Source organism: Octodon degus, unplaced genomic scaffold, assembly GCF_000260255.1.
Source record: "Octodon degus isolate 3935 unplaced genomic scaffold, OctDeg1.0 scaffold00018, whole genome shotgun sequence".
Taxonomy (NCBI): domain Eukaryota; kingdom Metazoa; phylum Chordata; class Mammalia; order Rodentia; family Octodontidae; genus Octodon; species Octodon degus.
The window spans coordinates 3,506,784-3,531,015 of NW_004524594.1; the positions used below are offsets into that span (position 1 = coordinate 3,506,784).

General features: G+C 55.2%; 1 protein-coding gene across 1 annotated transcript in view; it reads left to right on the forward strand.

Moving 5' to 3' along the window:
• The first annotated feature begins 8,382 nt into the window (after positions 1-8,382).
• The window catches only part of Alx4 (ALX homeobox 4), a 37,662-nt gene continuing 21,812 nt past the window's right edge, over positions 8,383-24,232 (forward strand). Inside the window, exon 1 of the mRNA XM_004627023.2 lies at positions 8,383-8,830. Within this exon, the coding sequence (XP_004627080.1) occupies positions 8,383-8,830 (448 nt within the window). The remainder of the gene's footprint in view (positions 8,831-24,232) is intronic.

Consider the following 24,232-nt stretch of genomic DNA (forward strand, 5'->3'; position numbering starts at 1 on the left):
CAGTATCAGCAAAGCTCATTGTGCTCCTGCTTTCATCTGCACCTTGGTTAGAAAAAGGGCCAGGCTAGTGACATACTCCAAGAGCTAAAACCTGGAAGGACTAACATTTGAGGGGGCCTTGGAAGGGCAGGTCACGTGGCCCTGGGACCTGGTGGGAACAGAACCCGGGGAAACTGGCAACCACATTAAAGAAACAACCGAATATGAACTCGGTAGACGCTAGAGCTGCGTGCTGTTCCCAGAACCCTGCAAACCTGAGACCTTAATTAAATTCTCCAAGTAAGAACTGAGATACCCCTGCTTTTTCAACTACCTCCTGAAAAATTCGCCCCGCCGGATCGGAAACGAATGCAATTTTAAAAAAGCAGCTCGGAGTTCCCGCGGCAGGAGTCCAGGGGGAGCATGGTGTGGTGGCCTCGCTAGTGGCCGGCGCAGAGGTCGCCCGGCTCCAGGGGAACCCCAGAGGGGCTGTGCTTTCCTGGGTGCTTCCTGGAGGGTGGCCCTCCTGAGACCCGTCGGCCTGGCCTCTTTTGGCCCCGGACTTCGGGAGAGGAGCTGGGAAGCGCAGTGTAAGGATGGCCCGTGTGGCCTTTGGGCGCCACCAGACACCCAAGAAATCATCGGAAGGGGCCACCTCACAGGGACCGCGGACCGCAGCTGCCTCCTCCGTGCCTTCCTTGTCCCCCACGTGAGCCTGCAGCGCGACTGTTCCGCTTTTAATCCCCGCAGCTGCCTTTCAGGTTTCGCGCTGTCCTTTCGCCCCGGTTCTGGGCCACCTGGCCTCGTCGCAGATTTCATCAAGGATAAAGGGGACGGTTTTAGGCCTCCCCGCTGTGTGGCTCTTCTACCTTTACAGTTCCAAGCAGGGTTTTTGAACCCCTTACTCTGGACAAAGGGGTGCAGGAGAAGAGAAGGATCCTCAGTCCGCCCCCAGGTGCCCCAGCTCTGGCCTCGCCTGGTGTTTGGAGAAGCCAGTTGTGCGCTGTGCGCTTGTGGGGTAGGACGAAGGACGCGAGGTGCGAGGTGCGTGCGGGACCCTAACTCAGACTTCTGGTTCCTCGGACCCCACTTCTGGCGACAGAGTGCTGGGAACGATAGCCCCGCCCCTTATTGGGAGCCTACGCTTGCGCTGGCGTCCGGCTCTGGTCTCTTGCTCCGCTCTCCCGGTGCCTATGGCTGTGGCCCAAGTACTGCTCCGGGGCACTCCCTCCCCTGACCCAGCGCTCCTCCCTGCCAATCACTAGCCAGATTAAGGGATCAGAATGTGCACTCGCTGCCCCCTATGACAGGTGCGCAGGCCTGGACCCCTCCCTCCAGAGGCAGGCGGTGGGGGAGGGGCTTCAGGGTTGGAAGCTAAAGCCAGATGCCCGCCGCTTCTGCAAGGCCCTTGCTTGCTGCTGGGACAAAAATATCAAGCTGATGAGCTGGGGCCCTGGGCTACAGGGTCCACGTGACCTCTCTGTAGCTGAGTGCCTTGGAGCAGGGGACAGCATTTCTTTCTGGACAGCTTCCTTTCTGCTAGCTGTGAGGTGGTGACATACTTAGAGAGGATGGAGGGATGTCAAGACCTCAGTTACAGCACCAGATGGGGGCAGGCCAGGAGCAAGAGGAACCTCTAAGACCTCCCCCTCCCCGCACACACTGGCCACCTCCCCAAGCACCAGGGACAGGAAGGGCAGGACCGTGGGAGCCTGGATTCCTTTGGCCTTTGGGCTCCACTTTGCTTTGAAAGGACCCTGACCCAGGGTAGAGCTGTGGGCCGAAGAGGAGGGTGAATGTGACCCATTTTCTCCGCGTGAGGGGCAGGAGCAGCAGCTGAGCAATTTGTGGGCTTTCGGGCTGGGCTGCAGCGTGGAAAGTAGCAGAGTCTCTGATAGGTAAAGGAAATGATTATGGCCCTTAGAAAATAACTGAAGTGAGCATTAAACCATTTCACTCTTGCAGCTATCCTAGCAGGTGGGCGCTGTTATCGTCCCCAGGGTACCAAAGAGGAAACTGAGACCCCTGAGGCAGTCACTTAGCTAACACTGCATAGCGCAGCCAACTCGCAGCAGAACCTGGGCTCTGCCCGTCACTTTCTCCTTTGTCACCTTTCCCAGCTGGAGTTCACCCCCTGTCACAGATCTTGCTGGCTTGCGGGCTTCGAGGTCAGTGCTAGCAGGAGGGAGGACTGGAGGTGGAGCCCACACAGCTGCCTCTGGCTGCCCACCAACTCTGGGCCCAGGGAGGGGCCCAGGGGACAGATAATGAAGGCTCAGAGAAGGGCTTGAGGCAGGGCCCTGGCGTGGGGGAGGAGAAGGGCAGTCACGGCCATGCTCCCTCCTGGAAAGGCGCCCACAGAGGAGCCTGGTGAGGGCAGGACGCCAACAGGGGAAGGTGGGACCACCAGGGCCAGCTCAGGGACTCCAGCGGAGAGCAGGGACGCAGGAACCAGCCTCTCCTGGCCCCAGGGGAGCCTCGGCCTGCTGAGACTGCCCCAGCAGGTTGCCTGGGTAGTGGGTTGCCAAGACCACCCCTTACTGGAAAGAAGGGCTGTCAGCTGGGCAGGCCCAGGCTAGGGGCAGCCTCTCCATGGATTGTGGGGGAACAGACAACTCTGTTCTCAGAGTGCTGCTTTGTCCCCAGGGGCCAGCTCTGTCCAGCCTGAAGTCTCAGGCTGCTGAGAGACAGGAACTCCTTGGTGACTCCAGCAAAGTTCTGAAGCTGCCACCCAGAGCCAGCATTTACTACAGGTAACAGAGTGTCCTCAGACCCCTCTGGCCACAGGCATTGCTTTGCCTCCACCACCATGGCCTCCAGAACTCACCCCACTCCCAGTTGGGAGCTGAGTCCACTTCTAAGGCAGAGCAAAGGCAAATCACCCATCTAGGTCAGCGCCTCAAGAAATGGAGACCCCATCTGTAGGAAGAGCTTCAGGGCCCCGTGTGTGGTTGTGTTTGATCTTTTCTCTCCAGCTTCTAGGAGGGAAGGGACAGAAAGGAAGATGACTAGGCAAGAGGGTTCCATCCAAACACCTGGCTGGGGGTGGCCTGCCTAAGGGCACTTGGGAACTGCTGTGGGTTACTGGGTTCTCCTGGGCTCTAACCCAGGCATGGGGTGGACAGGAGGCAGACCTCAGATTCCACAATCTTTCCCTGTGAGTCAACAATACTTAAAGTGGTCAACCCAGCCACAGCAGAGACTGAAAGCTTTACACCAACTTTCCTAAGAGTGTTTCTCAGTCTGCCCTCTCTGGTTGACCCATACTCTGCCTTGGCTCTTTAGGGAGGAGGTGGGAAGAAGGGCGGAATGGGGAGCACACAGGCAAGGGCCAGCTCCCTTTACCTGGAGTGCAACTTTTAGCTGCTAACCCCAGCTAGGTGGGAAAATACTTGTTCCCTGAGCCCCTCGAGCAGGGAAGCAGATCCCCAGGAGAATCGTGGCTGTGCAAGGGTACCGTCTTCAGCCTGCAGAGGCACAAGGGTGGTTGTTTTATGAAACTAGCTTTGTGGCTTTCAGCGCAGGACACTGAAGTGCTCATGTGCATCGGGAACTCTAGCAGCCTCGATTATGCCCGGCTCCTGAGAGGTTCGGGCGGGGAAGGCACACTGTAGCTCCAGAAGGCATCCTCCTCGCAGGATGCGGGACCCAGAGAAGTGCAGGCTGTGCAGTTTTCCCAGGGCCTGGGTTCCCCTGTGCACACAGTGCCTGGCAGCCTGCTGCCTGAGAAACAGGGGCACACTCGGGAGAACATGACGCATGACGGGGCAGCGCCTCCTCCTTCCTCTTCCTTAGGGCGAAGCCAACCGAGGTCAGCTGAGCCGACTGCACCAACTCTGCAGCCCAGCTCTGGAAAGTGCTGTGGCATCCGTGCTCCAGGAGGAGGGAGAAGGGTCTGGATGGCTGGGTGCGGGCAAGCCGACACCGCACCCTGCACGGACCTCCACCGATGCCCAGCAGAGGGGCCAGCGCTGGTGAGCGCTGGAGCGCTTGAGTCTCCGATGGGTGGACTTGCTGCTACCCCGCCACCCTGGAGAGTGCACCTTTCTGTGTCCTGCAGCCTGTGAAGGCGGCAGCGGGAACAAACATGCTAACTCCCCCACCCAGAAGTCTAACCCCAGATCTCCCTGACATTGCACAGTGGTTAGGAGCCTCAATTATGATGTCAGATCGACCAGCTGTGTTGGAGTCCCACGTTCAAATCCAGAGTCCTCTGCCTTGCTGTGTAAGACCTTGATTTTGTTCCTCTGGGCGCAGATGCTTTAATTGTTGTAAATCAGAAAAACAGTACCACCACAAGGCTGTCATGAGGACTGCAAAGCTCTCTCTCCGCGGGCAAGGGCTGATTGCTCAGTCCATGGAGCGGCTAGGAGGTGGCAGTGTCCACTGGTGTGCAGGCGTTTTCAGGACGGAAGGCTTCCTAGATGAGATTTGTAAAATGCCATGTTGGGACTTGTGTCTTCAACTCTTAGAAGGTCCAAGTCATCTCAGGGGCTCCAGACTTCTGCGAGAGATCTTCCTACTCTCCCGCTGTGCTGTTCGCTGTTTGCCGAGAGGCAATTTCCTTTTGGTGTAACAACTCCCCAGGGAGGTGGGCGTGGTCTCCAGAACCGGGGCAGCCAGGTGAGGCCACTTAGAAGGGCAGTGGTGGCTCAGCTGCAGGGCCATGTGCCCCTCTTACAGTCCCGCTATTTGGCCAGCCAGGCAGGGGTGCAACTCCACTAAAAAGGGTGTCACCAAAGACTGATCTGCCCTTTCCTCAGAAAGGAAAGAGTGACCGCGGTGCCTTGCTCAGGTCGGGCAGCTGCTCTGTTCAACTCTTCCTCTTCCCTTGGGCTCTGACTCTGGAGTTCTGGCCAGAGCCACGGCAAGCAGGCACCTACCCTTTAGCCTGGGCAGTGCTCGGTGAAGTCTGTTCTTTTGTTAGGGCATAACTGGTTGCACAGATGTTTTTAAGCTGCATTATGTGCCAAGTTCTACATTCGGCACCAAGGACACAGTGGCTATGGATTTGGACCCTGGCTGAAAGACAGAAATCAAACCAAGTCAGTCAGAGACGATGTCAGATCAGGATGGATGCTGCAGAGGGGCAGGCAGATGTGACAGCTAGTAAGGTCCAGACACTCAGCACTAGCGCTAAGGAAAGACTTTCCTTGCTGCTTTCCCCTGCCCCTGCCTTGCATGGCATCCCTGTCCCAGGGAAAGGAGAGGCAGAGGGGAAAGCACGCAGCTGGGGATGCACCTGCCAGGGATGGGGTTGCAGAACCAGGAGGTAGGGGAGCCTTGAGGTCCCCAGGTTTGCTACTACCGTGAAGGGGTCAGGAAGATGCCACTTTGTCTGGTAAGGGACTGCATGGGTAGTAGTCAGCAAGCCAAGGGGTCCCTCGGAGGGGGAGAAAATACTCAGAGCCAGAGCCACGCTAGAAGAGAAGGCTGGAAGTATACCCTGCACCCTTGCTGAGGCTGGGGTGGCAGTGGTGGCAGTGGCGCGCTGGATCCGTGAATGAGCAAGTGATGGGACACAGAAGAATGTCAAGCTACTCTCAGCATCAGCATCAAAGCTGGGAGGGGTGAGACAGAAAAGCCAACTTCCTGGGGTGCGGCAGGTGATGGTCCTGCACAAACTGGGCTCACAGGTTACCAGGAAGTATATGCGTGTGTGTGTGTGTGTGTGCGCGCGCGTGTGCATGTGTCAGTGCGGTTGCAGCTGTAGTTCTTTACTCCTCACCCCTGCTGGGACAATTCTGGTGTCACGGTCTCCCCTTACTTCTGGACCAGGAATGGGGTGGGGGTGAAGAGGGAAGGGTGGCCACCACTATCTAGGTGCCTTCAGACCCCTTCTGGACTGTGGGGACTGGTGTCACCTGTCTGCCTGAAACCTCTTAATAGACGAGAGTCTCTGGGAAGCAGTTTTATTCACTCCCTCAGCTCACATTTGGTTTGCTGAACTCTGCGGTACACACGACAGAGCTGGCCCCTGCCTGGAGAGAACTCACTGCTTTCCTGGTCCAGGCCCTGCATGGCTGGCATCCTATTAATTTTTGACACTTGATTCTGTTGTCCTGTGCTGGGGAAAACCAAAGGTGTTGGAAAGTTGGAAGGACCCGAAGGGTGAGAGTTCCACAGCTCTAGCTTCACTATTTCGTTCTACAAATCATTTGTGGGGCCCCAGATCCCTGGGAGTTGGTCTAAACGGGTCACCAACTGGTAGGGGCGGATGCACTTACAGGGTATAGTCTGGTAACCAGACAGTCAGGAGGTTGAGGTCCGGAATTAGGGTCGCCTGAACTCCAAAATCTCTACCCAGACAAAAGCACAAGGGTGCTGGGATCTCACCAGAACCAAAAACAGCTTCATCGGGTCAAGAACAGATGAGGCAGGCGCCTCACTTTTTTGCTGAGACTGGAAAACAATTTGCTTCCTTTGAGACTCAGTCTATCTGTTTGCAAAATGGGTGTGATAAGACATGCCCTGGCCAAATTGAGGTGGCCTCTTGTACAACGGATTTATGCTCCATAAATATCAGACCCTTTTGTGGCCACGTCTGCTGGTCAGAGATAGGTTCCTGCCTGCCACGGCCATGTAGGAGGGTTTTGGGTCCTGCTGCCCACCCCCCTCAGTTTGAGGAATATCTTTATTAAGGAGCACTTCAAGGTAAACTGGAGATGGAAACCAGATGTGGGATTGTGCTGCTGGCTGCGGGCGAAGACCAGAGACACGAAGGGGTGGGATGCGGTGGGGATCAGCCCCAAGAAGGCTGGAGGTAGAGGAGATGCACAAGCCACCTGGGGTACCCCGTGCATGCTGCCACCAACCCCCACATGTGCTCAAGCACTCAGGACTCTCATGTCTACTTTTCTGATGAGTTTTCCCCTTGGGTCTTCCTTAGCAGCATCTGTATCCCAATTTTCTACTGTGAAAATCAGGGGTCTCAAAAAAAAAAGAAAAGAAAATCGGGGGTCTCCATCTTTATACTCAGAGTTGCTGCAGGGTCATCCGCGATTAGCCCTGGGGACCAAAGGGGCTCTGTCTGTCAGGCAGTAAATTTTTTCTCCCCTGCAGGGTTGTGGTCCAGGGATTCAGGGCTGCAGGTTGGTGTGGAGAAAAACACCACAGACCAGACAGTCAGCCAAGTGGGGTACGCAGCTGCAGGAAGAAGGTTGTCCCACCTTCACTCCAGCAGTGGGCAGGCAACAGGACAGCCAGGAAAGCTTTGGGGCTCACCAACCTCAACCTAGTCTCCAGAGAGCAGGGAGGGCTGGGCGCAGAGGAGGAGACAGTGGCCAGGAAGCAGAGGAAGCTACCGGGAATCCCTCCCCAGAGGGAACTCAGAACCTCTGTCCAGTACCCTAAGGAATGGGAAACCCTCAGCAAGACCCAGAAGTGCCCTGTGCAGGATGACGGGGCCTGTGTGGGTTAATTTCACAGAAAATCTCAGAGTGGGGAGGTGAGATTGGAAACCCAGGGCAGGCAGCAGCCAGGCCACTAAATTCAGGCGCAAGTGTCAAAGGATGATAGGCACTGGCAGAACACTTGCGCATCTACTCCAAACGTCAAACCCTGTTAGGGTGGGGCTTTTTCTAACGTGTCATTAAAATTTGTATTATCAAAAAATAATAAAATTTCTATTATTTCAAAGCTCAGGAGTGGTGGCAAATGCCTGCTTTTCCAACACTCTGAGAAGCTGAGGCAGGAGGATCAGAAAATCGGAGTTCAGTATGGGCAATTTACAGAGACTTTGTCTCATAAAAAATTATTTTAACAAAGGGGAGGCTGGGATATTTAGCTCAGTGCAATGGCCTTGGGCTTGATCCCCAGTACCAAAACAACAAAAACTCAGTCAGTGTCCAGAGTCTGGATCCTTGGGGGTCCTCGCAGCTCCCCACCTTTGCCGAGAATCCACAGGCCCCCGGGCACCTCCAGGTTGAACCCTCTCCCACCGGCGGGTTAGTACCATCTCCTTAAGAGAGGAAAGGAGGGGGCAGGGGGCGGGTGGAAGGAGAACCGGGAGAAAGGAGGAGGGGAGCAGGAAGGAGCCAGTCAAGAAAAAAAATTTACTTTTTTTTTTTTTCCCCCTCGTCTCAAAACCTTAAGAGGGTTTGGGAGATCTGGTCAACTTTCCGAAACATCTGAATCTTTTTACAGCACTCCGTTCCTTCCCTGAGCCAGCTGTGGGTAGGAAGAAAGGAGAGAGAGCTGGAGACAGACAGAGAGAGAGGGAGGGGAGAAAGGGAGGAGAGAGGGAAGGAGAGAGAAAGACAGAGGCGCAGAGGGAGGAGGGAGCCCGCGCCCCGGCAGCCACCTCCCGCCTCTCCACCCGGCCCGGCGCGCGGTGGCGTCCTCGCGTCCTCGCGTCCCCGCGCCCTCGCCTGCGCCCCCGCCTCCCCGCCCGCCCGGCCAGGCATGAACGCGGAGACCTGCGTCTCTTACTGTGAGTCGCCGGCCGCTGCCATGGACGCCTACTACAGTCCAGTGTCGCAGAGCCGGGAGGGCTCGTCGCCTTTTAGGGGGTTCCCGGGCGGCGGCGACAAGTTCGGCACAACTTTCCTCTCGGCCGCCGCCAAAGGGCAGGGATTCGGGGACGCCAAGAGCCGGGCCCGCTTCACGGGCGGCGGCGCCGGCGCCGGGCAGCAGGACCTGGCGACGCCCCTGGAGAGCGGCGCGGGGGCGCGCGGCTCCTTTACCAAGTTCCAGCCGCCGCAGCCGAGCGCGCAGCCCCCGCCGAGCACGCAGCCCCCGCATCTGTACCTGCAGCGCGGCGCCTGCAAGACGCCCCCGGACGGCGGCCTCAAGCTCCAGGAAGGCGGCGGCGGCGGCGGCCACGGCCAGTCCCTCCAGGTCTCCTGCTACGGTGAGTGCACGTGCGGGACTCTGGGGCCCGGACCTCGGCGCCCGCGCACCCCAGCGCGGCTGGAAGCAGGCGGGAGGTGGTGCGCTGGGGAGGCGCGGGGGTGCCGGGATTAGGACGCAGGGATCCGGAGCTTTAAGGGGGAGGCCGGGGTCTATGCCTCCTTCGCACCTCCGGCCTGAGTCGCGCTGCTTTTGGTGATTAAAAGAGCCGCAGAGTTTGGATTTCACGGTGCCTTTGTCGTTTCACCAAACCGTTCGCCCGAGCCGCCCGCGGGGTCGGCTTGGACGCGGTGCTGCGCGTCCCGGGTCGTGGCGTTGCGTCCTCGGTCGGGGCGCGGCCGCGGGGGTCCGCTGGCTCCGGGCTGCCGGGCCTCAATCTCCGCGGGTCCTGAGGCTCCAGGCGCCGCACAGCAGGTAAGGGCGCCGCAGGTGCCGGTCCCTGTGGGGACTCCTGAACGCAGCCTGCTGAGAGCATGGACAAAGTTGTGGCCCCAGTGCGTGCGGTCAAGAGAGGACCACAGAAAACCCGAGTCCCGGGCCGGCTCGCGCCGGGCCAGCGTTCTCCAGCGCTTCTCTCTCTGCAATCTTTGGAAGCTGGCAGCCTCCTCAAAACAATGGTTTAGGACAAACCGGGCGGGAAGGCAGGAAATCTCAGGGCCCGGGGAGGCTGAGAGCTGTGGGAAGAGGGAGGAATGTAGGTCCTGACTCGGGCCCAAAGGGAACCCTAGGGAGCTGGCCCGAATGACCTCCAAGCCCCCTTGAACGCAACTCAGGGCACAGGCCTGCGCCCCCAGAGCGCAGCCTGCATTGCCGAGGAGAGAGCCGCTCAAGGGCGGCCTGAAAACGCTGTGGTTTAAGCGGTAGGCCTGCTTTAGCTTCGGGAGTCCATGGCTACGGAGCCCCAAAGTGGAATTAGGGTTATGAAAAAAGAAAGGGGTGTCTTCTCCGGGCCAGGAGCCCTGGCCACACTCTCCCAGGGCCTCGGCCTCTTTTCAGGCAGGGTCCTGGGTAGGATGAGCTTCTCCTTAGGCCTGGGGACAGAGGTGGGACAGAGGAGAGGACTTGGTGGCTTCGTCACCTCAGGAAAACACCCGTTAGTGAACTTCTTCATATTTAAACACTCTCCTCTCATACAGGCGAGAACAGGCGCATAGGTGGGCACTGACAGAAATATCTACATATCCGTGTACACTTGTATCACCTACACGCCGTGTCCACAAAGCCCTCCTTTATGAGTCTATGTGGTCAAAAACCAAGTACCACACTCAGGTGGCCTCAGACAAGCCACACACTCCCAAGTCTACAGGGCAGGGCTGAAAGCAGATTTGGAAACATCAGGATGGCCTTTCCGTGCTTCCTCTACCTTTCCACCTCCAGCTGGAATGAGATCAGGCCCTCCCAGCGCAGCTGCACACAGGTGCTCCCACCATGCACAGGCCAAGAGAACCCCAGCACCTGTGTTCCTGCCCCCACCCCCCTCGGGGACTGTGAGGTAGGAGTAGGTTCCAGAACAGAGGCCCACAGAGGTTCATTGCACAAAGTCAGAGGACTCACGTGTGTTCTCTCCCATTGCAGTGTTTTCAGATGTTAAAGACATTAACCACTGAGCCCCCTCCAACTGAAATAAAAGAGACAAGTGGCCCCCAGCTGTAGGTGAGAAGATGCTATCAGGTCTAGAGGAGGAAGGGGGAGGTTGGCACCCATCTGTGTGCTCTGCTGGGCCCTGAAGGCCAAGCTGGCCCTCCCTATACTTTCAGTAAGCATCCAGGCTGGAAGAAAGGACCAGCCACTGGACCCCAACTGTCATAACCCACAGCATGACCCAGGTGCAGCTAGCCACTAAGCTTCCAGATCTTCCTGGTACTCAGGGGCAGGAATAGAGAGGCTTCACTGGGTCATGAATGGGCCTGCTAAGAGCCCCCCTTCTCCACACTTCTTTGCATTGGGTCTCTGTGCTGTTTGGAGCACCCAATTCTACCACAGGCGAGTCCCTGCCTGCTGCTTCGGACCATGGCAGACCCCTCTCCCTGTGACCTAAGGTGGAGGCACTGCTTTAGACAGCCACCTTTGGCCACCAACACATTGTTCTATTCTCCGCCTCAGCATTGGTGTTTCCCTGGCCAGGAGATTTGTAATCCTTCTAGGAAAGAGATTAGACACACAGGGGTCCAAGATGGGAAGACAGAGGCAGGGAGAGCTAGGCTCTGTCCTTTACAGATGCAGCTAGGAAGAAGACCTCTGGAATTGACTTTCTAATCTGCAGACAACTTGGGAAACCAAGGCACACACTGACAAGAGTGCTCTCCCACAGCTGTGTAGATATCGGCTCCAAAGGGGAGAGAGGGCCAAAGAAATCCTTCGATGCTACCAGAGCTGGGCAAAGGCCACAGCGGCTTGGGTGCTAGGCCTGGCCTTGGCCGATCTCATCCCCGCCATAGGCAGCTCAGACCCTGAAAGGCTTCTGGGCATGGGCTCCGGGCCCCTGAACAGCTCCAGTCGGAATGGAGGCTCCAGTAAGAATGGAGGCTCCAGATCTCAGCTTTAAGGACTGCTTCCTTGGTCCAGGAGCATCTCCCTCTGGAGATGAGGATCAGGCAAGGGAGTGCAGCCCGGAGTTCTGCGCAGCTGGTCTTCCACAACTTCCCTGAAGAATGGCAGAGAAATCCTCCAGGGCTCCAAGAATCCCGAACCCACCCAGAGCCATCTTTTCCCCATCAGTACTAAAAGAGCAGTGATGAGACTGGTTCGCAGTTGCCCCGGGTGCAACGAAGCTAAGCTCGCGTTTGGGGAGGAACCCTACCGCGTCCCGCCCGAACCTGCCAGACTCAGTCCCTGCGCTATGTCCTCCGAAGTCCCGGCTGGAGCCCAAGAGACGCGCCAGGATGGAGGCCATTCGTTTCTGGGAGGTGCGGTGGTAGAAGAACCTCCTTATCGCCGTGCAGGGACTCCGGCATCTCGCCCCGCAAATCCTCGGCGGTCTCCGGCGGCGCGGGCTGCTGCGGGGAGCTGCCCTGTGCCCTCCTCTTTCGCTTTCGATTCGGCCTGCGCAGGTTTTCGTTGCGCGCGGATTCCTACCTCCACATCCGCCGCCGCTGGAGAGTCCGAGAGTCGCGCTCTTCTCAAGGCCACCGGAGACTCTGGCCAGGCCTGATCCTCCGGCGCCGCCGAGGGATCCCGCCAGCCCTGATTTTTCCAATTAGACCCAAGGTTTACATGTTAAGAGCGTGCGTTCCCATCCCCTCGCAGCAGCAGCCTGCACACCACCGAAGGAGTGCGCTCTGAAGGAGTCGTATTTGAATTTAATCGACGAATCAGGATGTTGTGTATATGAAATCCAAAAAATACAGAGACAAATGGGGACAGTCAGAAGCAGTAGAAACCCTTGGACGACTGTAGGAGGATCCAGGAACACTGGAGTGTGGGCACCGAAGTCTGGCGGCCACCCCCAGCTAGTTTTGCAGGGGAAGGAAGATGCTTTTAATTTTTTACTTCGCTAATTTCCATAGCCAGCAGCCTGCTCAAACAATACAACCCAGGCGCCGACTATCCGAGCTAAAAAAAACAAAAAAACAAAACAAACAAACAAAAAAAAACCGGAGGGCTTCCGTTTGCAAGTCCAGTATCATTTTGAATCAATCAACTTGGGCACTATTTTATTATAATTAATAATTTAAATGGAAAATTTGAAGAATTGCAAGGGATGCGCGGAATACCTTAACTATCACCCAGGTCAAGATACAGACCAGGTACAAGCCGGATTTATGCATGAAAAGTTTGGAAGGGAGAAAGTTTTGTACATTATTTTAAGAAAACTTCAGGAGTGATTGGGAGCCCCGAGGACGGCCTTGATCCTGGTCGTAGTGTGTCTGACCTTGTATGCAGGAACTGTTGCGCACTCCTGGTTCTAATACCAGGTGGCGACCCGCTGTGTGGAGAATGTTGCCGGGGCGCCAGGCTACCCCGAGCCGTGGAAGCAGAGCGTCTGTAATTGCGACATGCAGTTCAGGCTGTGGCAGGAAAACAAGTGAAAGCATCATTTGTAGAATCTCTCCGAAGTCTCCCGAGCTCTTTGACCTGGAAGGGTAGCTCGGCTCATTTTTCTGGGGCTTTATCCTGGCCTCAGCCTTTCTTCTCTTTGCACGCATCCAAATGGGTGGCAGGTTGAAATGTGAAATGGAAATACGTCTCTACATCTGAGGCTGTCAGAAATGAGGGGAAGGTGGTGTCTTGTGTCTCTGTCACAGTGGGGCTTCGTCTGCGCCCACCTCCTGAGTTTGGTGCCGGGAGAGGAGGGCACAGCCTCTAGGAAACAAGCACACCTCATGGGCAGCTGGGGGGAAGGTTCTACGGGGAGCCTGGAATCTAGTGTGTGCTTTGGGTAGGTAGCGGAGCAAGTGAGTGAGTGCAGCCAGGGAGGATAGAAGAGAGTTCCTGATTGGGGGGGGGGCGCTGCAGGCACCACAGTTGCTCCGAAGCCTTCAGCCTGCAAACTCCTGCTCAGGAAGCTGAAGAGACCAGGCCAGGTCAAGGTTCTAGGTGGAACGAAGAGAATGCCTTCCTGCCAGTGGGCACTGGTGCTGCTGGCCATGCGCGCCTGCACAGCGCGGTTCTCCAGGTCTGGCTGTGAAGGATTTGGGCCCCCCTTGATGACAAGGAAGGTCATCAGATTGGAAAACCAGGACATCTGGACTCTGCCTGTGGTGGCACTGTCTGGCCAACCCAGAGGGGAGGCCAGCGGTGCCCCCTTGCTCAGAAACAACGTGGCATTGCCCTCAGTGCTGCTAGGCAAGTAAGAAGAGGTCCCATTGCCAGACGAGCTGGAGGGAGCGGAGGAGGGCCCTCACGCACCCTGGCAAGTCCTGATCGATGTCCTCCAATTTCTTTTTTGAGATCAGAGTGACTGGTGGCCTTGCGACCTCCCCAGCCAGAGGCTCAGCCTAGTGCGCCTCTCTGTTGTTCTGTAAATGGGTGACTACCCCGTCTCGTCTCCCAGTGCAGAGGTGTGGTGTCACTTGGGCACTGCCAGGAAGCCAGTCTTCCCAGGAATGCTACCAAGACTCAGGACGGTGTCCCTTGGGTTGCATCCTTTCCATCTCCTTCGAGTTTTGCCACTTTAGCAAAGACCTTCCCTTTAATCCCATTCCACACCTGCGAGCACCAAGGAGGGGGCTCAGGAGCAGTGGCAGAGGCAGAGACGTTCAGGCTGGGCTCAAAAGAGCCACACAGGAGGGGGTCGCTCAGAACCGCAGAGAGCTTTTCAAGGTGGGAACTCGGGGCTGCAGCGGGTTCAGTTTCTGACTCAAGGGAGCTGGTAGGGTCACCATTAAGTCCTACATCATCCAGGGTCTGCTTCTGGAGACTGGAGTCCCTGTGAGACGCCGCCGGCATAAGAGTACCACTGCCTGCCAAACTGCCCTCTTTCCTGGTGAGCACGCCCGTGCCCTCAGGGCCTCACAGCCTGTGGGGCTACAGGATTCTTAAAGTGGGTTCTCAGAGAAGGTTTCAGCCTGTTACCTGGAGGACAGACCTGGTGACCTGGGTCAGAGTGGAGCAGCTGCTTCTCTCCACACTCCAAGGGCTGTAAACGGGAATTCTGAAGGCCAGCATGGCCCTGGTCAGCATGGCCCTAGCGAGCATGGCTCTGGTGCAAGGCAGGATGCCGAGTCCCAGTGCAGTCCCCGGGCTCCATCCGTTCTCTTCCCAGGTAGCCTTGGAGAAGTTGTTCCTGCTGTTGGCTTGGAGTCTTAGCTCTGTGAAACCTGTGTTTGGATAATGTGCAAATTCCTGCTCAGGATTTCTGTGCTTCCACCAGTCAGGCCTCCCTTCCGTCCCTTTCTCCTCTCCCACAGCAGCGGACACTTTGTCTGGAGACGTCATGGTGGGGTGGATGGAAAAGGCTCCTGGGGGCATAGATACAGAGCCCCCGGGGTGGCAGCTCCAGACAGAGGACCTGGAGGGCTGCGGTTAGAACAGGTTCTGGGCTCAGGACTGGGGTGTAAACAGGAAGAGGAGTGAATGAACCACAGTACTGTTGTGTCCACAGAGGACCAGATTCAGACTGAGGCTCCGGAATGCCTGGCTTCCACAGGGACCACTCTTGTCCCCTGTGCCCTCTTATCTTCCCAATATCTGCCTTTATGGAGCATTAGTATGGGCTGGAACCTTCTAAGTGAGAAAGAGCACCCCCTCCTGCGCTAGGGCTGGGTCCTTCCAAGTATAAACTGGTGAGCTTCATAAATGTTCACTGGCCAGAGGATGAAGAATCGGTGCCTCACACCCTTCTCCTTGGTGTAGTTAAATGCCTCCCAAAGCACTTCCCAACATCTTTGACTTTGATATAGCGGGTTGTGTAAACTGTGCATGTGCTTCTGTGTGTGTGTGCACACACATGCACTCACCTCAAACTGCATTCACGTGTTGCTGTCCCCTTGTTTGCAGATGTGATTGTTCATTCTAATATGTGTGTGCTCCTGTCTGAAAGATATTTGTCCCCCAGTGTACCCAATAAGTGAGCCGCGTGCGGTGTGCGTGTGTGAAAGGTGAGCACCTGTGGTGGTTCTGAAGGCAGCTCCAAACCCACTTGCAGCGTGGCCTCATCTCACATTTGTGCCCCGGGAGCCAGTGACTAAGCGCCTGTGTGTCTCAGCCTGTGGCTTCCAGCCCGTGGTTGCAGCTCCCAGGGGAAGCTGAGTCATTGGAAGGCTGGCAGAGTGTCCCGAGGCTGGTCCCCAGGGAGTCTCTGTGGTCCTTTCCATCCCCACCTTGGGACCTGCAGGGTCCCCACTGTCCTCTGCAGCTTTCTGTGAAACAGGAGCTGGCCTGGGCCCATCTCTGCATGTTGTAGGTCCCCTTAGCAGATGAGTGAACTGAGGCGCGGGGAGCTCTGCAGCAGTTAGAGGCAGGCAGAGGATTCGGGAGAAGCCTGAGCCATCTATCCCCTCTTCCCACACCTGAGTCCCTCCAGTAAGCATGGGGTCTCACTCTCTGCTTGTCCATGTACCCCCTGCCCTGACCCCACAGGGGTGAGGCTGACCTCATAGTGGGTGTGCTGGAGTAGGGGGCCAACAGCAAGCGCTACCACAAGGTCCCCAGTTGGCTTGTGGAAGCCCCCTCCCTGCTGGGTTTTCTTTCCTAAGGATGGGGTTACCTGAGGCTACACGAGTGGCTTCCTCTCATGTGACTCTCTGCCCCTCTGCACCAGGGGCAGTGGTGGCATCCAAGAAGCCTGGTCCCTTCTGTCCCAGCATACAAACAGTGGATCACCATGCCATCCCGTCATGTTAAGGGCAGCAGTCTCCTGCTGAGCAGAATGTCCTAGTCCACAGAAAGGGGACTCATGTGCCTGATACCACTTCTTCGTTGTGCACCAGGTTTCCCCTGTCACTGTGCAAAGCCTTGTGGGGGATTTTGAGAAGCACTGGATGCAGCTCTGCGTCCCGTCCCAGAAGCAGAGGCACAGGTCCCTTGTCCCCTGCCTGGCACCAGCACTGGGAGGATCAGAAAGGGCGGCAGGGAAGGCTGACTCACCTGGGCTGACAGCAGCAGAAAAACCCCGGTTCTGTAGGTCACTGGAAGCCAAGCTGCTCCCTGCCCTGGACTTCTGGGTGGGAGGACCTTCCCTGGGCGAGGGGATGATGCCAGGGAATCTGAAGCTGACTCTCCTTTCCTCCCTCCAGATTTCCTCTGCAGATAGGTGAGCTGGGGGTTTCCTTGGAAACAGCCACAGGCCCTTGGCACAGCCTCACCTGCCCCTCCTGTGAGGAAAAGGAGCTTGGTGTGGGTGAGGGAGTGGGGCGAGGGCTCAGCCACGGGAGGACAGGTGCAGCTCCACGCTGTGCTGCGTAAGCCTCTGCCCCAGCCATCACGCACCCTCTTCAAAGACACTGGGACACTGCAAATGGTGGCAGTGGCTCTGGAGGTTCCGACCAAGTTTCATTTAATAAGTATTATTCTTCCTGTTTGAAGTGCTAGGCCCATAGCCCAGGGCCTTGGGCACACTAGGCAAGTTCTGTACTATTGAGCTTTGTCCCCAGCTCCTGAGCAGATGTTAGGGCAGGAATGAGCCCTTTGGGGCCCGCTGGGATTTAGGAGACCCCTTGATGCCCAGGGGTCCACCTGCCCTTGGCTCCTCCACCCCAATCTGGCCACACACATCTGATGCACACCCCTGCTCTGAGTTAGGAAGACTCTCAGCAGACAGGGAATACAGGCACACATGACTCTGCTGCCCGGGTACCCCTCGTGGGCCTCAGTTACCCCATCCATGAAACCTCTGCATGGGCTTGAAGATTTCTGAGGCCCTGGGCTACTGAGACGGTCCACGCCTCAGTCTTCAGAACCAGGAGAAGTGGATGGTTCTTGCAAGCACAGAGTTGCCAGCTGTCTAGAATTCTTTGTACCCAGAGAGAGAGAAGGTGGGGCCAGCCTGCTAGAGGATCAGAACCTGGCATCTTCAACACCTCAGTTTGCCCATCTGTAGGATGGGTGACAATAGGGGCTGGAGTGGATAGGGTGAGGCCTCTGCTGCTGCTGAACCATGCAATAGCCGGGGTTTCCTGAGCACTCCCACCCAGGTCTCTGGCACTGTCACACGGGGCCTCTTGTGTACTGTCTCATTGTGTCCCCCAGTAGCTTCTCCTACAAGCCTGGGGGGAATGAAGGTACTGGCCAAGGGTGGGTCGGAGTTCTAGATTTGGCTCTGTCCTTGAGCACAACCTCCTCCTCTGTGCTGGGAGAGAACAGGTGCCATGCCCGGGACGGGCTGCAGGAGTTTCTAGTCCAGGTAGGATGGAGCTGAGCCGTGTCGTGGAGGCCAAGCATCAGTGCTGTCCCCTGGGACGTGAGAGCCTGCAGGGGCTGTCTTGTGTTTATCTTTGGTTATTGGGGATTGAATCCAGGACTTTCAGGATGAGCTGCATCCCCAGCCCTCTTTTGATTTTTTATTTTGAGACAGGGTCTTGCTAAGTTCCCTGGATAGACTCAAACTTGTAATCCTCTTGCCTTGGCCTCCCAGAGTGCTGGGGCCACAGGCCTGAGCCACTACACCTGGCTGAGATTTGCCTGTTTCCAAGTCTTTCCCCAGAACGTGGAGGGGTGCCTTTATATACAGTAGGTGGCCAATAAATGTTCCTTGATGAATGAATGCATGAATGAACAGGTGGGTGGATGCTGCGGAGGGCGAAATTGCTAGAACACTAACTCTTGCCATCTCCCCTTCCTTCCAGTGACGGGGTCACTTGCCGCTCCTCTGTGTGCTGGTGCAACATGATCTCTCTCCCTGGAGAGCCTGTGGGCCTGGAGCAGGGAGGTCTTGGGCAACTTAGTTTGGGGGCAGGCCTTGGAGTTAGTGGACCGTGGACCGGGTCCCCGCTGCTCCCCTGGGTCCCAGACTTGCAGCTGGTCCTGAGCCGAGCCCACCTGCTGAGAGCAGGGCTGTGCTAACATTGTCTGTTCCTCCCTGCCTGCGCTTTTGGGCTCTCGAATGAGCCCCCCAGCCCCCACCCCATCTCACAGCCTCCTTCTGCATGTCCACTCTAGAGCTTGGGTGACTCCACACCCGGCACTTAGGAGCTCAGCGGCCCCTCCCTTTTGGGGCTTCTGTGATGCAGATGACCTGAGCCTGAGGTGGCAACCACAGTGACAGCCAGCCCCCCAGGGGTGGTGTGCAAGGCCGTGGAAGGGGCAGTGCACAGTGAGTCTGTGCAGTGCCCCAGGCAGGGCCTCCCTCCTGCCCAGCCTCCCAGGCCTCCCTCCTGGGAGCTGTGCCCTCCCCAGGCAGCACACATGCTGGGCAGAGAATGGGCTGATTTCTGTCCCAAAACCCAGCAGCCTGTTTACTTGGTGGGCTAGAAACCGCACAGAGGTACCAGTAGCCAGGGTCCTGAGCGTAAAGACCTGAGGGAACAGGAAGTAGCCTGGACTGAGGAGGGAGCAGGGACCAACGCTCCGGGGCACAGGGGAGAAGACAGAGCATGCACGGAGCCCGGCACATGACACACACGGCACACTGTGGTGGAGGGCACACGGGATGGCACTTCAGGTGTCGCTGAGGGACATCAGGGCCCAGCCAAGGACCAATGCCACTGCACCCAGGGAGGCCTTTTAAAGCAAATCCCAAACCTCTGTCTCCACAGGGATGAATTTTTATTGTGGTAAAATATGCACAACATAAGATCAGCCATCATACAATTGTCACTTGTCCTCTCAGGCAACAGAGTCCTGCACGAGGTTGGGCATTGCTAGTTCCAGAGCTGTCTCAGCACTGCAGCCTGAAGCTGCAGTCCATCAGCCGCTTCCCAGCCCCGCCCGCCCTCCTGGGCACCTCTGCTCTGCTTTCTGTCTCTGGATTTGCCCTCAGCACCCATCGCCTTTAAGAGGAACCGCTCTGTGCCCAGGCACTGGCATTGTGTGTGCGCCCTTGGTGACTTCTCTGCACAAGTAGTTGTGCTGGACCTTGAATCAGGTTTTGCTTGTTTTTGAGGAGAACAATATTCATCTTATATCTATCATCTATCATCTGTTTATCATCTATCACCTTTCCATCTATAATCTATCTATCTATCTATCTATCTATCTATCTATCTATCTATCTATCTATCATCTATATCTATATTTTGCTTTACTGGGAATTGAATCCAGGGAACTCTGAGCTAGCCCTCCAGCACTCCCCTTTTTAATTGATTTTATTTTATTTATTTGGTACAGGGTCTCACTCTGCAACTTGGACTTGTAATGATCCTCCTGTCTCAGCCTCCCCAGTGCTGGGATTACAGGCATACACTACCACTCCTGGTTTCAGTGGCCAGCACGGCATGCCTGGGGTTCCAGGCCTGGCACAACGTGCAATACTGGGGATTGAACTTGGGACCTTCCATTTGCCAAGCAAGCACTTAGACCACTGAGCTATCTCTCTAGCCCTCCATTTTCTTTATTGTGAGACATGATCTTGCTAAAGTGCCCAGGCTGGTCCAGAACTTACAATCCTCCTGCTTCAACCTCTAGAATAGTTAAGGTTATAGGTACGCATGCCCAGCAGGCTATTTGTGTGTGTGTGTGTGTGTGTGTGTGTGTGTGTGTGTGTGTGTGTTGGAGTTGCAAGTATTCTTACATTCTGGATAATAAATCCTTTATCAGATATATGATTTGCAAACAATCTGTCTGTCTCTCTCTATCTCTCTCTGTGTCTCTGTCTCTCTCTGTGTCTCTGTCTCTGTCTCTCTCTCTCTCTCTCTCTCTCTCTCTCTCTCTCTCTCTCTCTATCATCTTTTAAAACCAAAGTGTTTATTTTGAGTGAGTGCTGCAATTCTCAAGATGAACTGGACGCGGCAATTGCTGCTCTCTTGGGTCTAGGTGTCGTTCCCTCACGGAAGCCTTGCCTGAATCTGCGATATACAATTTTAGGTGCCTCATTTGACCAGTTCTGGCAGTATTTTACCATTTAGCCTTTGCACTCCAGTTATAAAACATAGCTGGAGTTGTGCTCTTGTGCTCAGCGGGATAGGCACATTTGCCACAAGTCGACTTCTGAGGGCGGTAGGCCTGAGAGCCACAGCAGCCGCACAAGGTGTGCACCTTGTTACAACGCTTTCCAAAGGATGATGTGCCCTTCATCATCTCCCTTGTGCTGCTGAGACCAAAAAGGGCAAACATTTTCTCTCATCTGTGGGTTGGTGTTTTTCTCTCTGGGTGGTGTCCTAGGTGTACAAAAATGTTGAATTTTGATGAACTGCAGTGTGTCAAGTTTTTCCATGGTGGCCTGTGTTTCTGATGCCGGGATGCTGAGGACTCTTCCTTGGGCTTCTCCCAAGGGCACTACAGTTTTAGCTCTAGGTCTTTGATCAATTTTGGGTTAATATCTGGATGTAGCTTTTGGGTCTGATAAGGTCAGTGAAATCCTCTCAAAAGCTACATCCAGATCTTAACCCAAAATGGACCAAAAACTGAGAGCTGTAGGGGACTCAGGTCAACAATTTCTGACATTGCCAGTCAAGAGGAAGACCTAATACTATTATGGGCTACTGGATCCTTTTAGACTACTTTGCTGAGTTTATACATCTATAATATTCAAATAACGGAACTTAACAAAAAAAAAGGGATACAGATGAATGTCCATTTTGTATTGAAAATGGTTAGGATAGATATATAGCTACATTCTCTTAATGAATAGAGGGATTTGTTCTAATGGTGTTTGTAAATAGGATATCATGTCCACATCTTGTACAGCAATTAACCACTAGGAAGAATGTATGTAATTGTTAATTTTTGAAACTGTCCTACCAATTTGGTTTGAAACTGTCTCATTGCTATTTGTTTCTCAATAAAATTATGGGCAAAAAAAAAGATCTGGATGTAGCCTGAGGCAAGGCTCCACCCTGCACCTCCTACCTGTGGCTCTCCAGGTTTCCAGCATGTGGAAAAGGCCACCCTTCCCCACTGATTGACTGATCTTGAGACCCTCGTTGAAATCAGCTAACCACATACTTGAGAGTTTACTTCTGGGCTTTCCACTCTGTGGTGCTGGCCTGTCTGTCCCCTGGCATTCTCATGTGACATCAAAGTCACAGAATGTGCAGGGGAACTCATGGTGGCCCTGTCCAATCTTCTCGCCTCCAGACCGATAACCGACCAGCTGCGGAGACTCAGCTCAGGGACAGATTCATTTGCCATGAACCAGAGCTACACAGTGTGAAGGCATGGGGCCAGGGCCACCACCTGGGGGCCCAGGAGCCTAGCTATTTTCCTGGTAGCTTGGGGACCTCAGTGTCTCTTCAGCTGATCATCCTGTGAGGACATAGCCTTTTGGGAAGTTCTCATATGCCCTTGTAGCCTGAGCATTCACCTGTGACCTCTAGCCCTTCCAGAACTTTCTCCTGGTGTGGTTGGGAGCGTCCTTGAGAGGGCAGCCTGCGGTCCACCCCCAAGGTCCCACACTGTCAGCTCTGGGCTTGTCCAGGACATTTCTGTGTGATTCTCATGAAAGATACTTGCAGCCTCCTGTCTCTGTCCTGGTCATCCCAGGGGCTGGACAGGTGGGTTCCAGGGAGGGGCCTAGAAAGAAGCAGCTGTCACCGGCTGCCTCTTGCTAGATGGTTAAATAGGGATCCCAGTCTCTGAACCTGGTACTCCCGGTAGAATTTCTAGTGCTCTTGGAAACTGTGGATACACTGTTTAGGCCAGTTTCCAGGATAGAGGAAGCGCTCCATAGCTGTTGGCTGTTTTTTTGTTTTTTGTTTTTTGTTTTTTTTTTTTTTCCAGCACTGGGGATTGAACTCAGGACCCTGTGCTTGCCAGGCAAGTACTTATTCTACTGAGCTATCTCCCCAGTCCCTGTTGGCTGTGTTATTGAGAAAGTTTTGCTGGATCCTTGACAACGTTGGGCTCGGGAATGAACGTGGCCTTACAGAGTCTACACCATGCGGTGGACGATGGCTTTTGAAACACAAGTGAGTGATGGAAGAGTGGGGCAGGAGGTGTTGAGGGGAGAATAAAGACCCCCAGACTCTTGCACCCCATACCCCGCATCTCAGGACTTTCTGCTCTCTGGGTCCGTCAAAGCCAAGGCTGCAGACCCCAAGCTCCCAGGGTGGGGTGGTGGTGTGTTCACACTGCGTCCCCCAGGCTGGTCACGGGCATCAGCCTGAGGGCAGGCTGATCTTAGGAGCCCCAGCATAGGGGCAGAGGAGAAGCTCAGCAGGCAGTGCCTCCTGGAGTGCCCACTGTGACCTGAACCCACATCTGCTGACACCAACAGCACTCTTTCTTCTGCACTTCTGTCCATGGCGCTAATGCCCACTTTCTGAGGCCCACTGCCCTATGCTCACCAGGCCGTGTGAGCTGGGGTACACTGAGGGTAGAGGCACAGGGCCTGGGGCCCAAAAAATGACCTCATCTCCTGCTACCCAGAGCTCTGCTCTGAAGCGCAGCCTGGGCAGGTCTCCTCACAGCTGAGGAAGGATTGGGGTGGGGAGGTAGGGGTGGGGGTTGGGGGGACCTGGTTGTGTGCTGCAGACATTCTCACTGCTTCAGAGTCGTGCCCCGGGAAACAGAAACAGCTGGAGAATAGACAAGCTTGTCTCCTGCCTGGTATGGATTAGGGTTTCTCGGTAGAAGACTCACAATGCATTTTCCTTGTTTTTTGATTGTTTGTTTTGCTTACTTTTTGGAGACAGAGTCTTGCTATGAAGCCTAGGCTGGCCTTGAGCTTGTGATCCTCCTGCCTCAGTCTCCTGGGTGCTTGGATTATTACCATGCTTGGCTCTTACCATGCTTTTATTTTATTTTATTGGACTGAACCAGACCTGATTGGCATGGTGTGGTGTGGTGTGTAGTATTTTTGTGGTTCTGGGGATTGAAACTAGGGCATCCCCAGCCCTTTTTAAATATTTTAAAGCAAGGTCTCTCTGTGAATTCCAGGCTGGCTTTGAGCTCATCGCCCTCTTGCGTCAGCTACCAAGTGCTAGAATGACAGGTATGACCACCACTCATGGGGCCAGCTCCTGTAATGCATTTTAAAGCAAAGATCCCTTTGAATTTTTTTTTAAAGTTTGATTTGAAAACAAGATCAATGACAAGACCATTTTCTACCCATAAACTATGACTATAGAAATTTTGAATGTGGTTTGCATATAGAGAGCACGGAAGCCACTTATCACCGTCACAAAACGCTTGAGACCATTTACTTAGAGAGCGAGAAGCCTGCTCCGGCCACAGCCTGGGAGTGAGCTGTCGCCATCTTGTTTCAGGGCCTGTGGTGAGGCAGCCATCGAGGCAGAGTGGAAAAGCCACCGAGATCCCCAGGGAGGAAGAAAGAGAGGAAGGGGAGGAGCTGGGACCCTCAGGGGGCACAGCATGCCTAAGGACCTCCATAGGCTTTGCAGGCTGGAGGTCTGGCCATCCCAGGGGACCAGGCATTATTAACATATTTGGTGGGGACATCCAACACTCACCTCCTGGTGTGCACTGACCCCGCCCACTGCAGGCCCCCACCAGTCCCTGCAGTCATGCCCCCAAGCCCTGGATCCCTAGACAGAACTATCTTTTATTTATTTTAATTTTTTTTTTTTCCAGAACTAGGGATTGAACTCAGGCCCTTGCACTTGACAGGGAAGCGCTTATTCTACTGAGCCATCTCCCCGTATATTAAATTTTTTGGTATCTTAGGGAAGAGTCTGCAGGGTGTTCTGGTTCTCACTACTAGATCAGACTCATAGTGATCTGCCTGTTTACAGCCTCCCAAGAGCTGGGATTACAGGCATGCACCACCAGCCCAGTCTCAATTGCTGTCTCAGTGTGCCCTGGGGGCAGGTCTGGTATGGCAGGCCCAGGCATCGAACCCCAGCCCCTGTGCCTGCTTGCAGGCACTTGAATCCGCTGAGCTATTTGGCTGGCCCTATCTTTTAGAAAC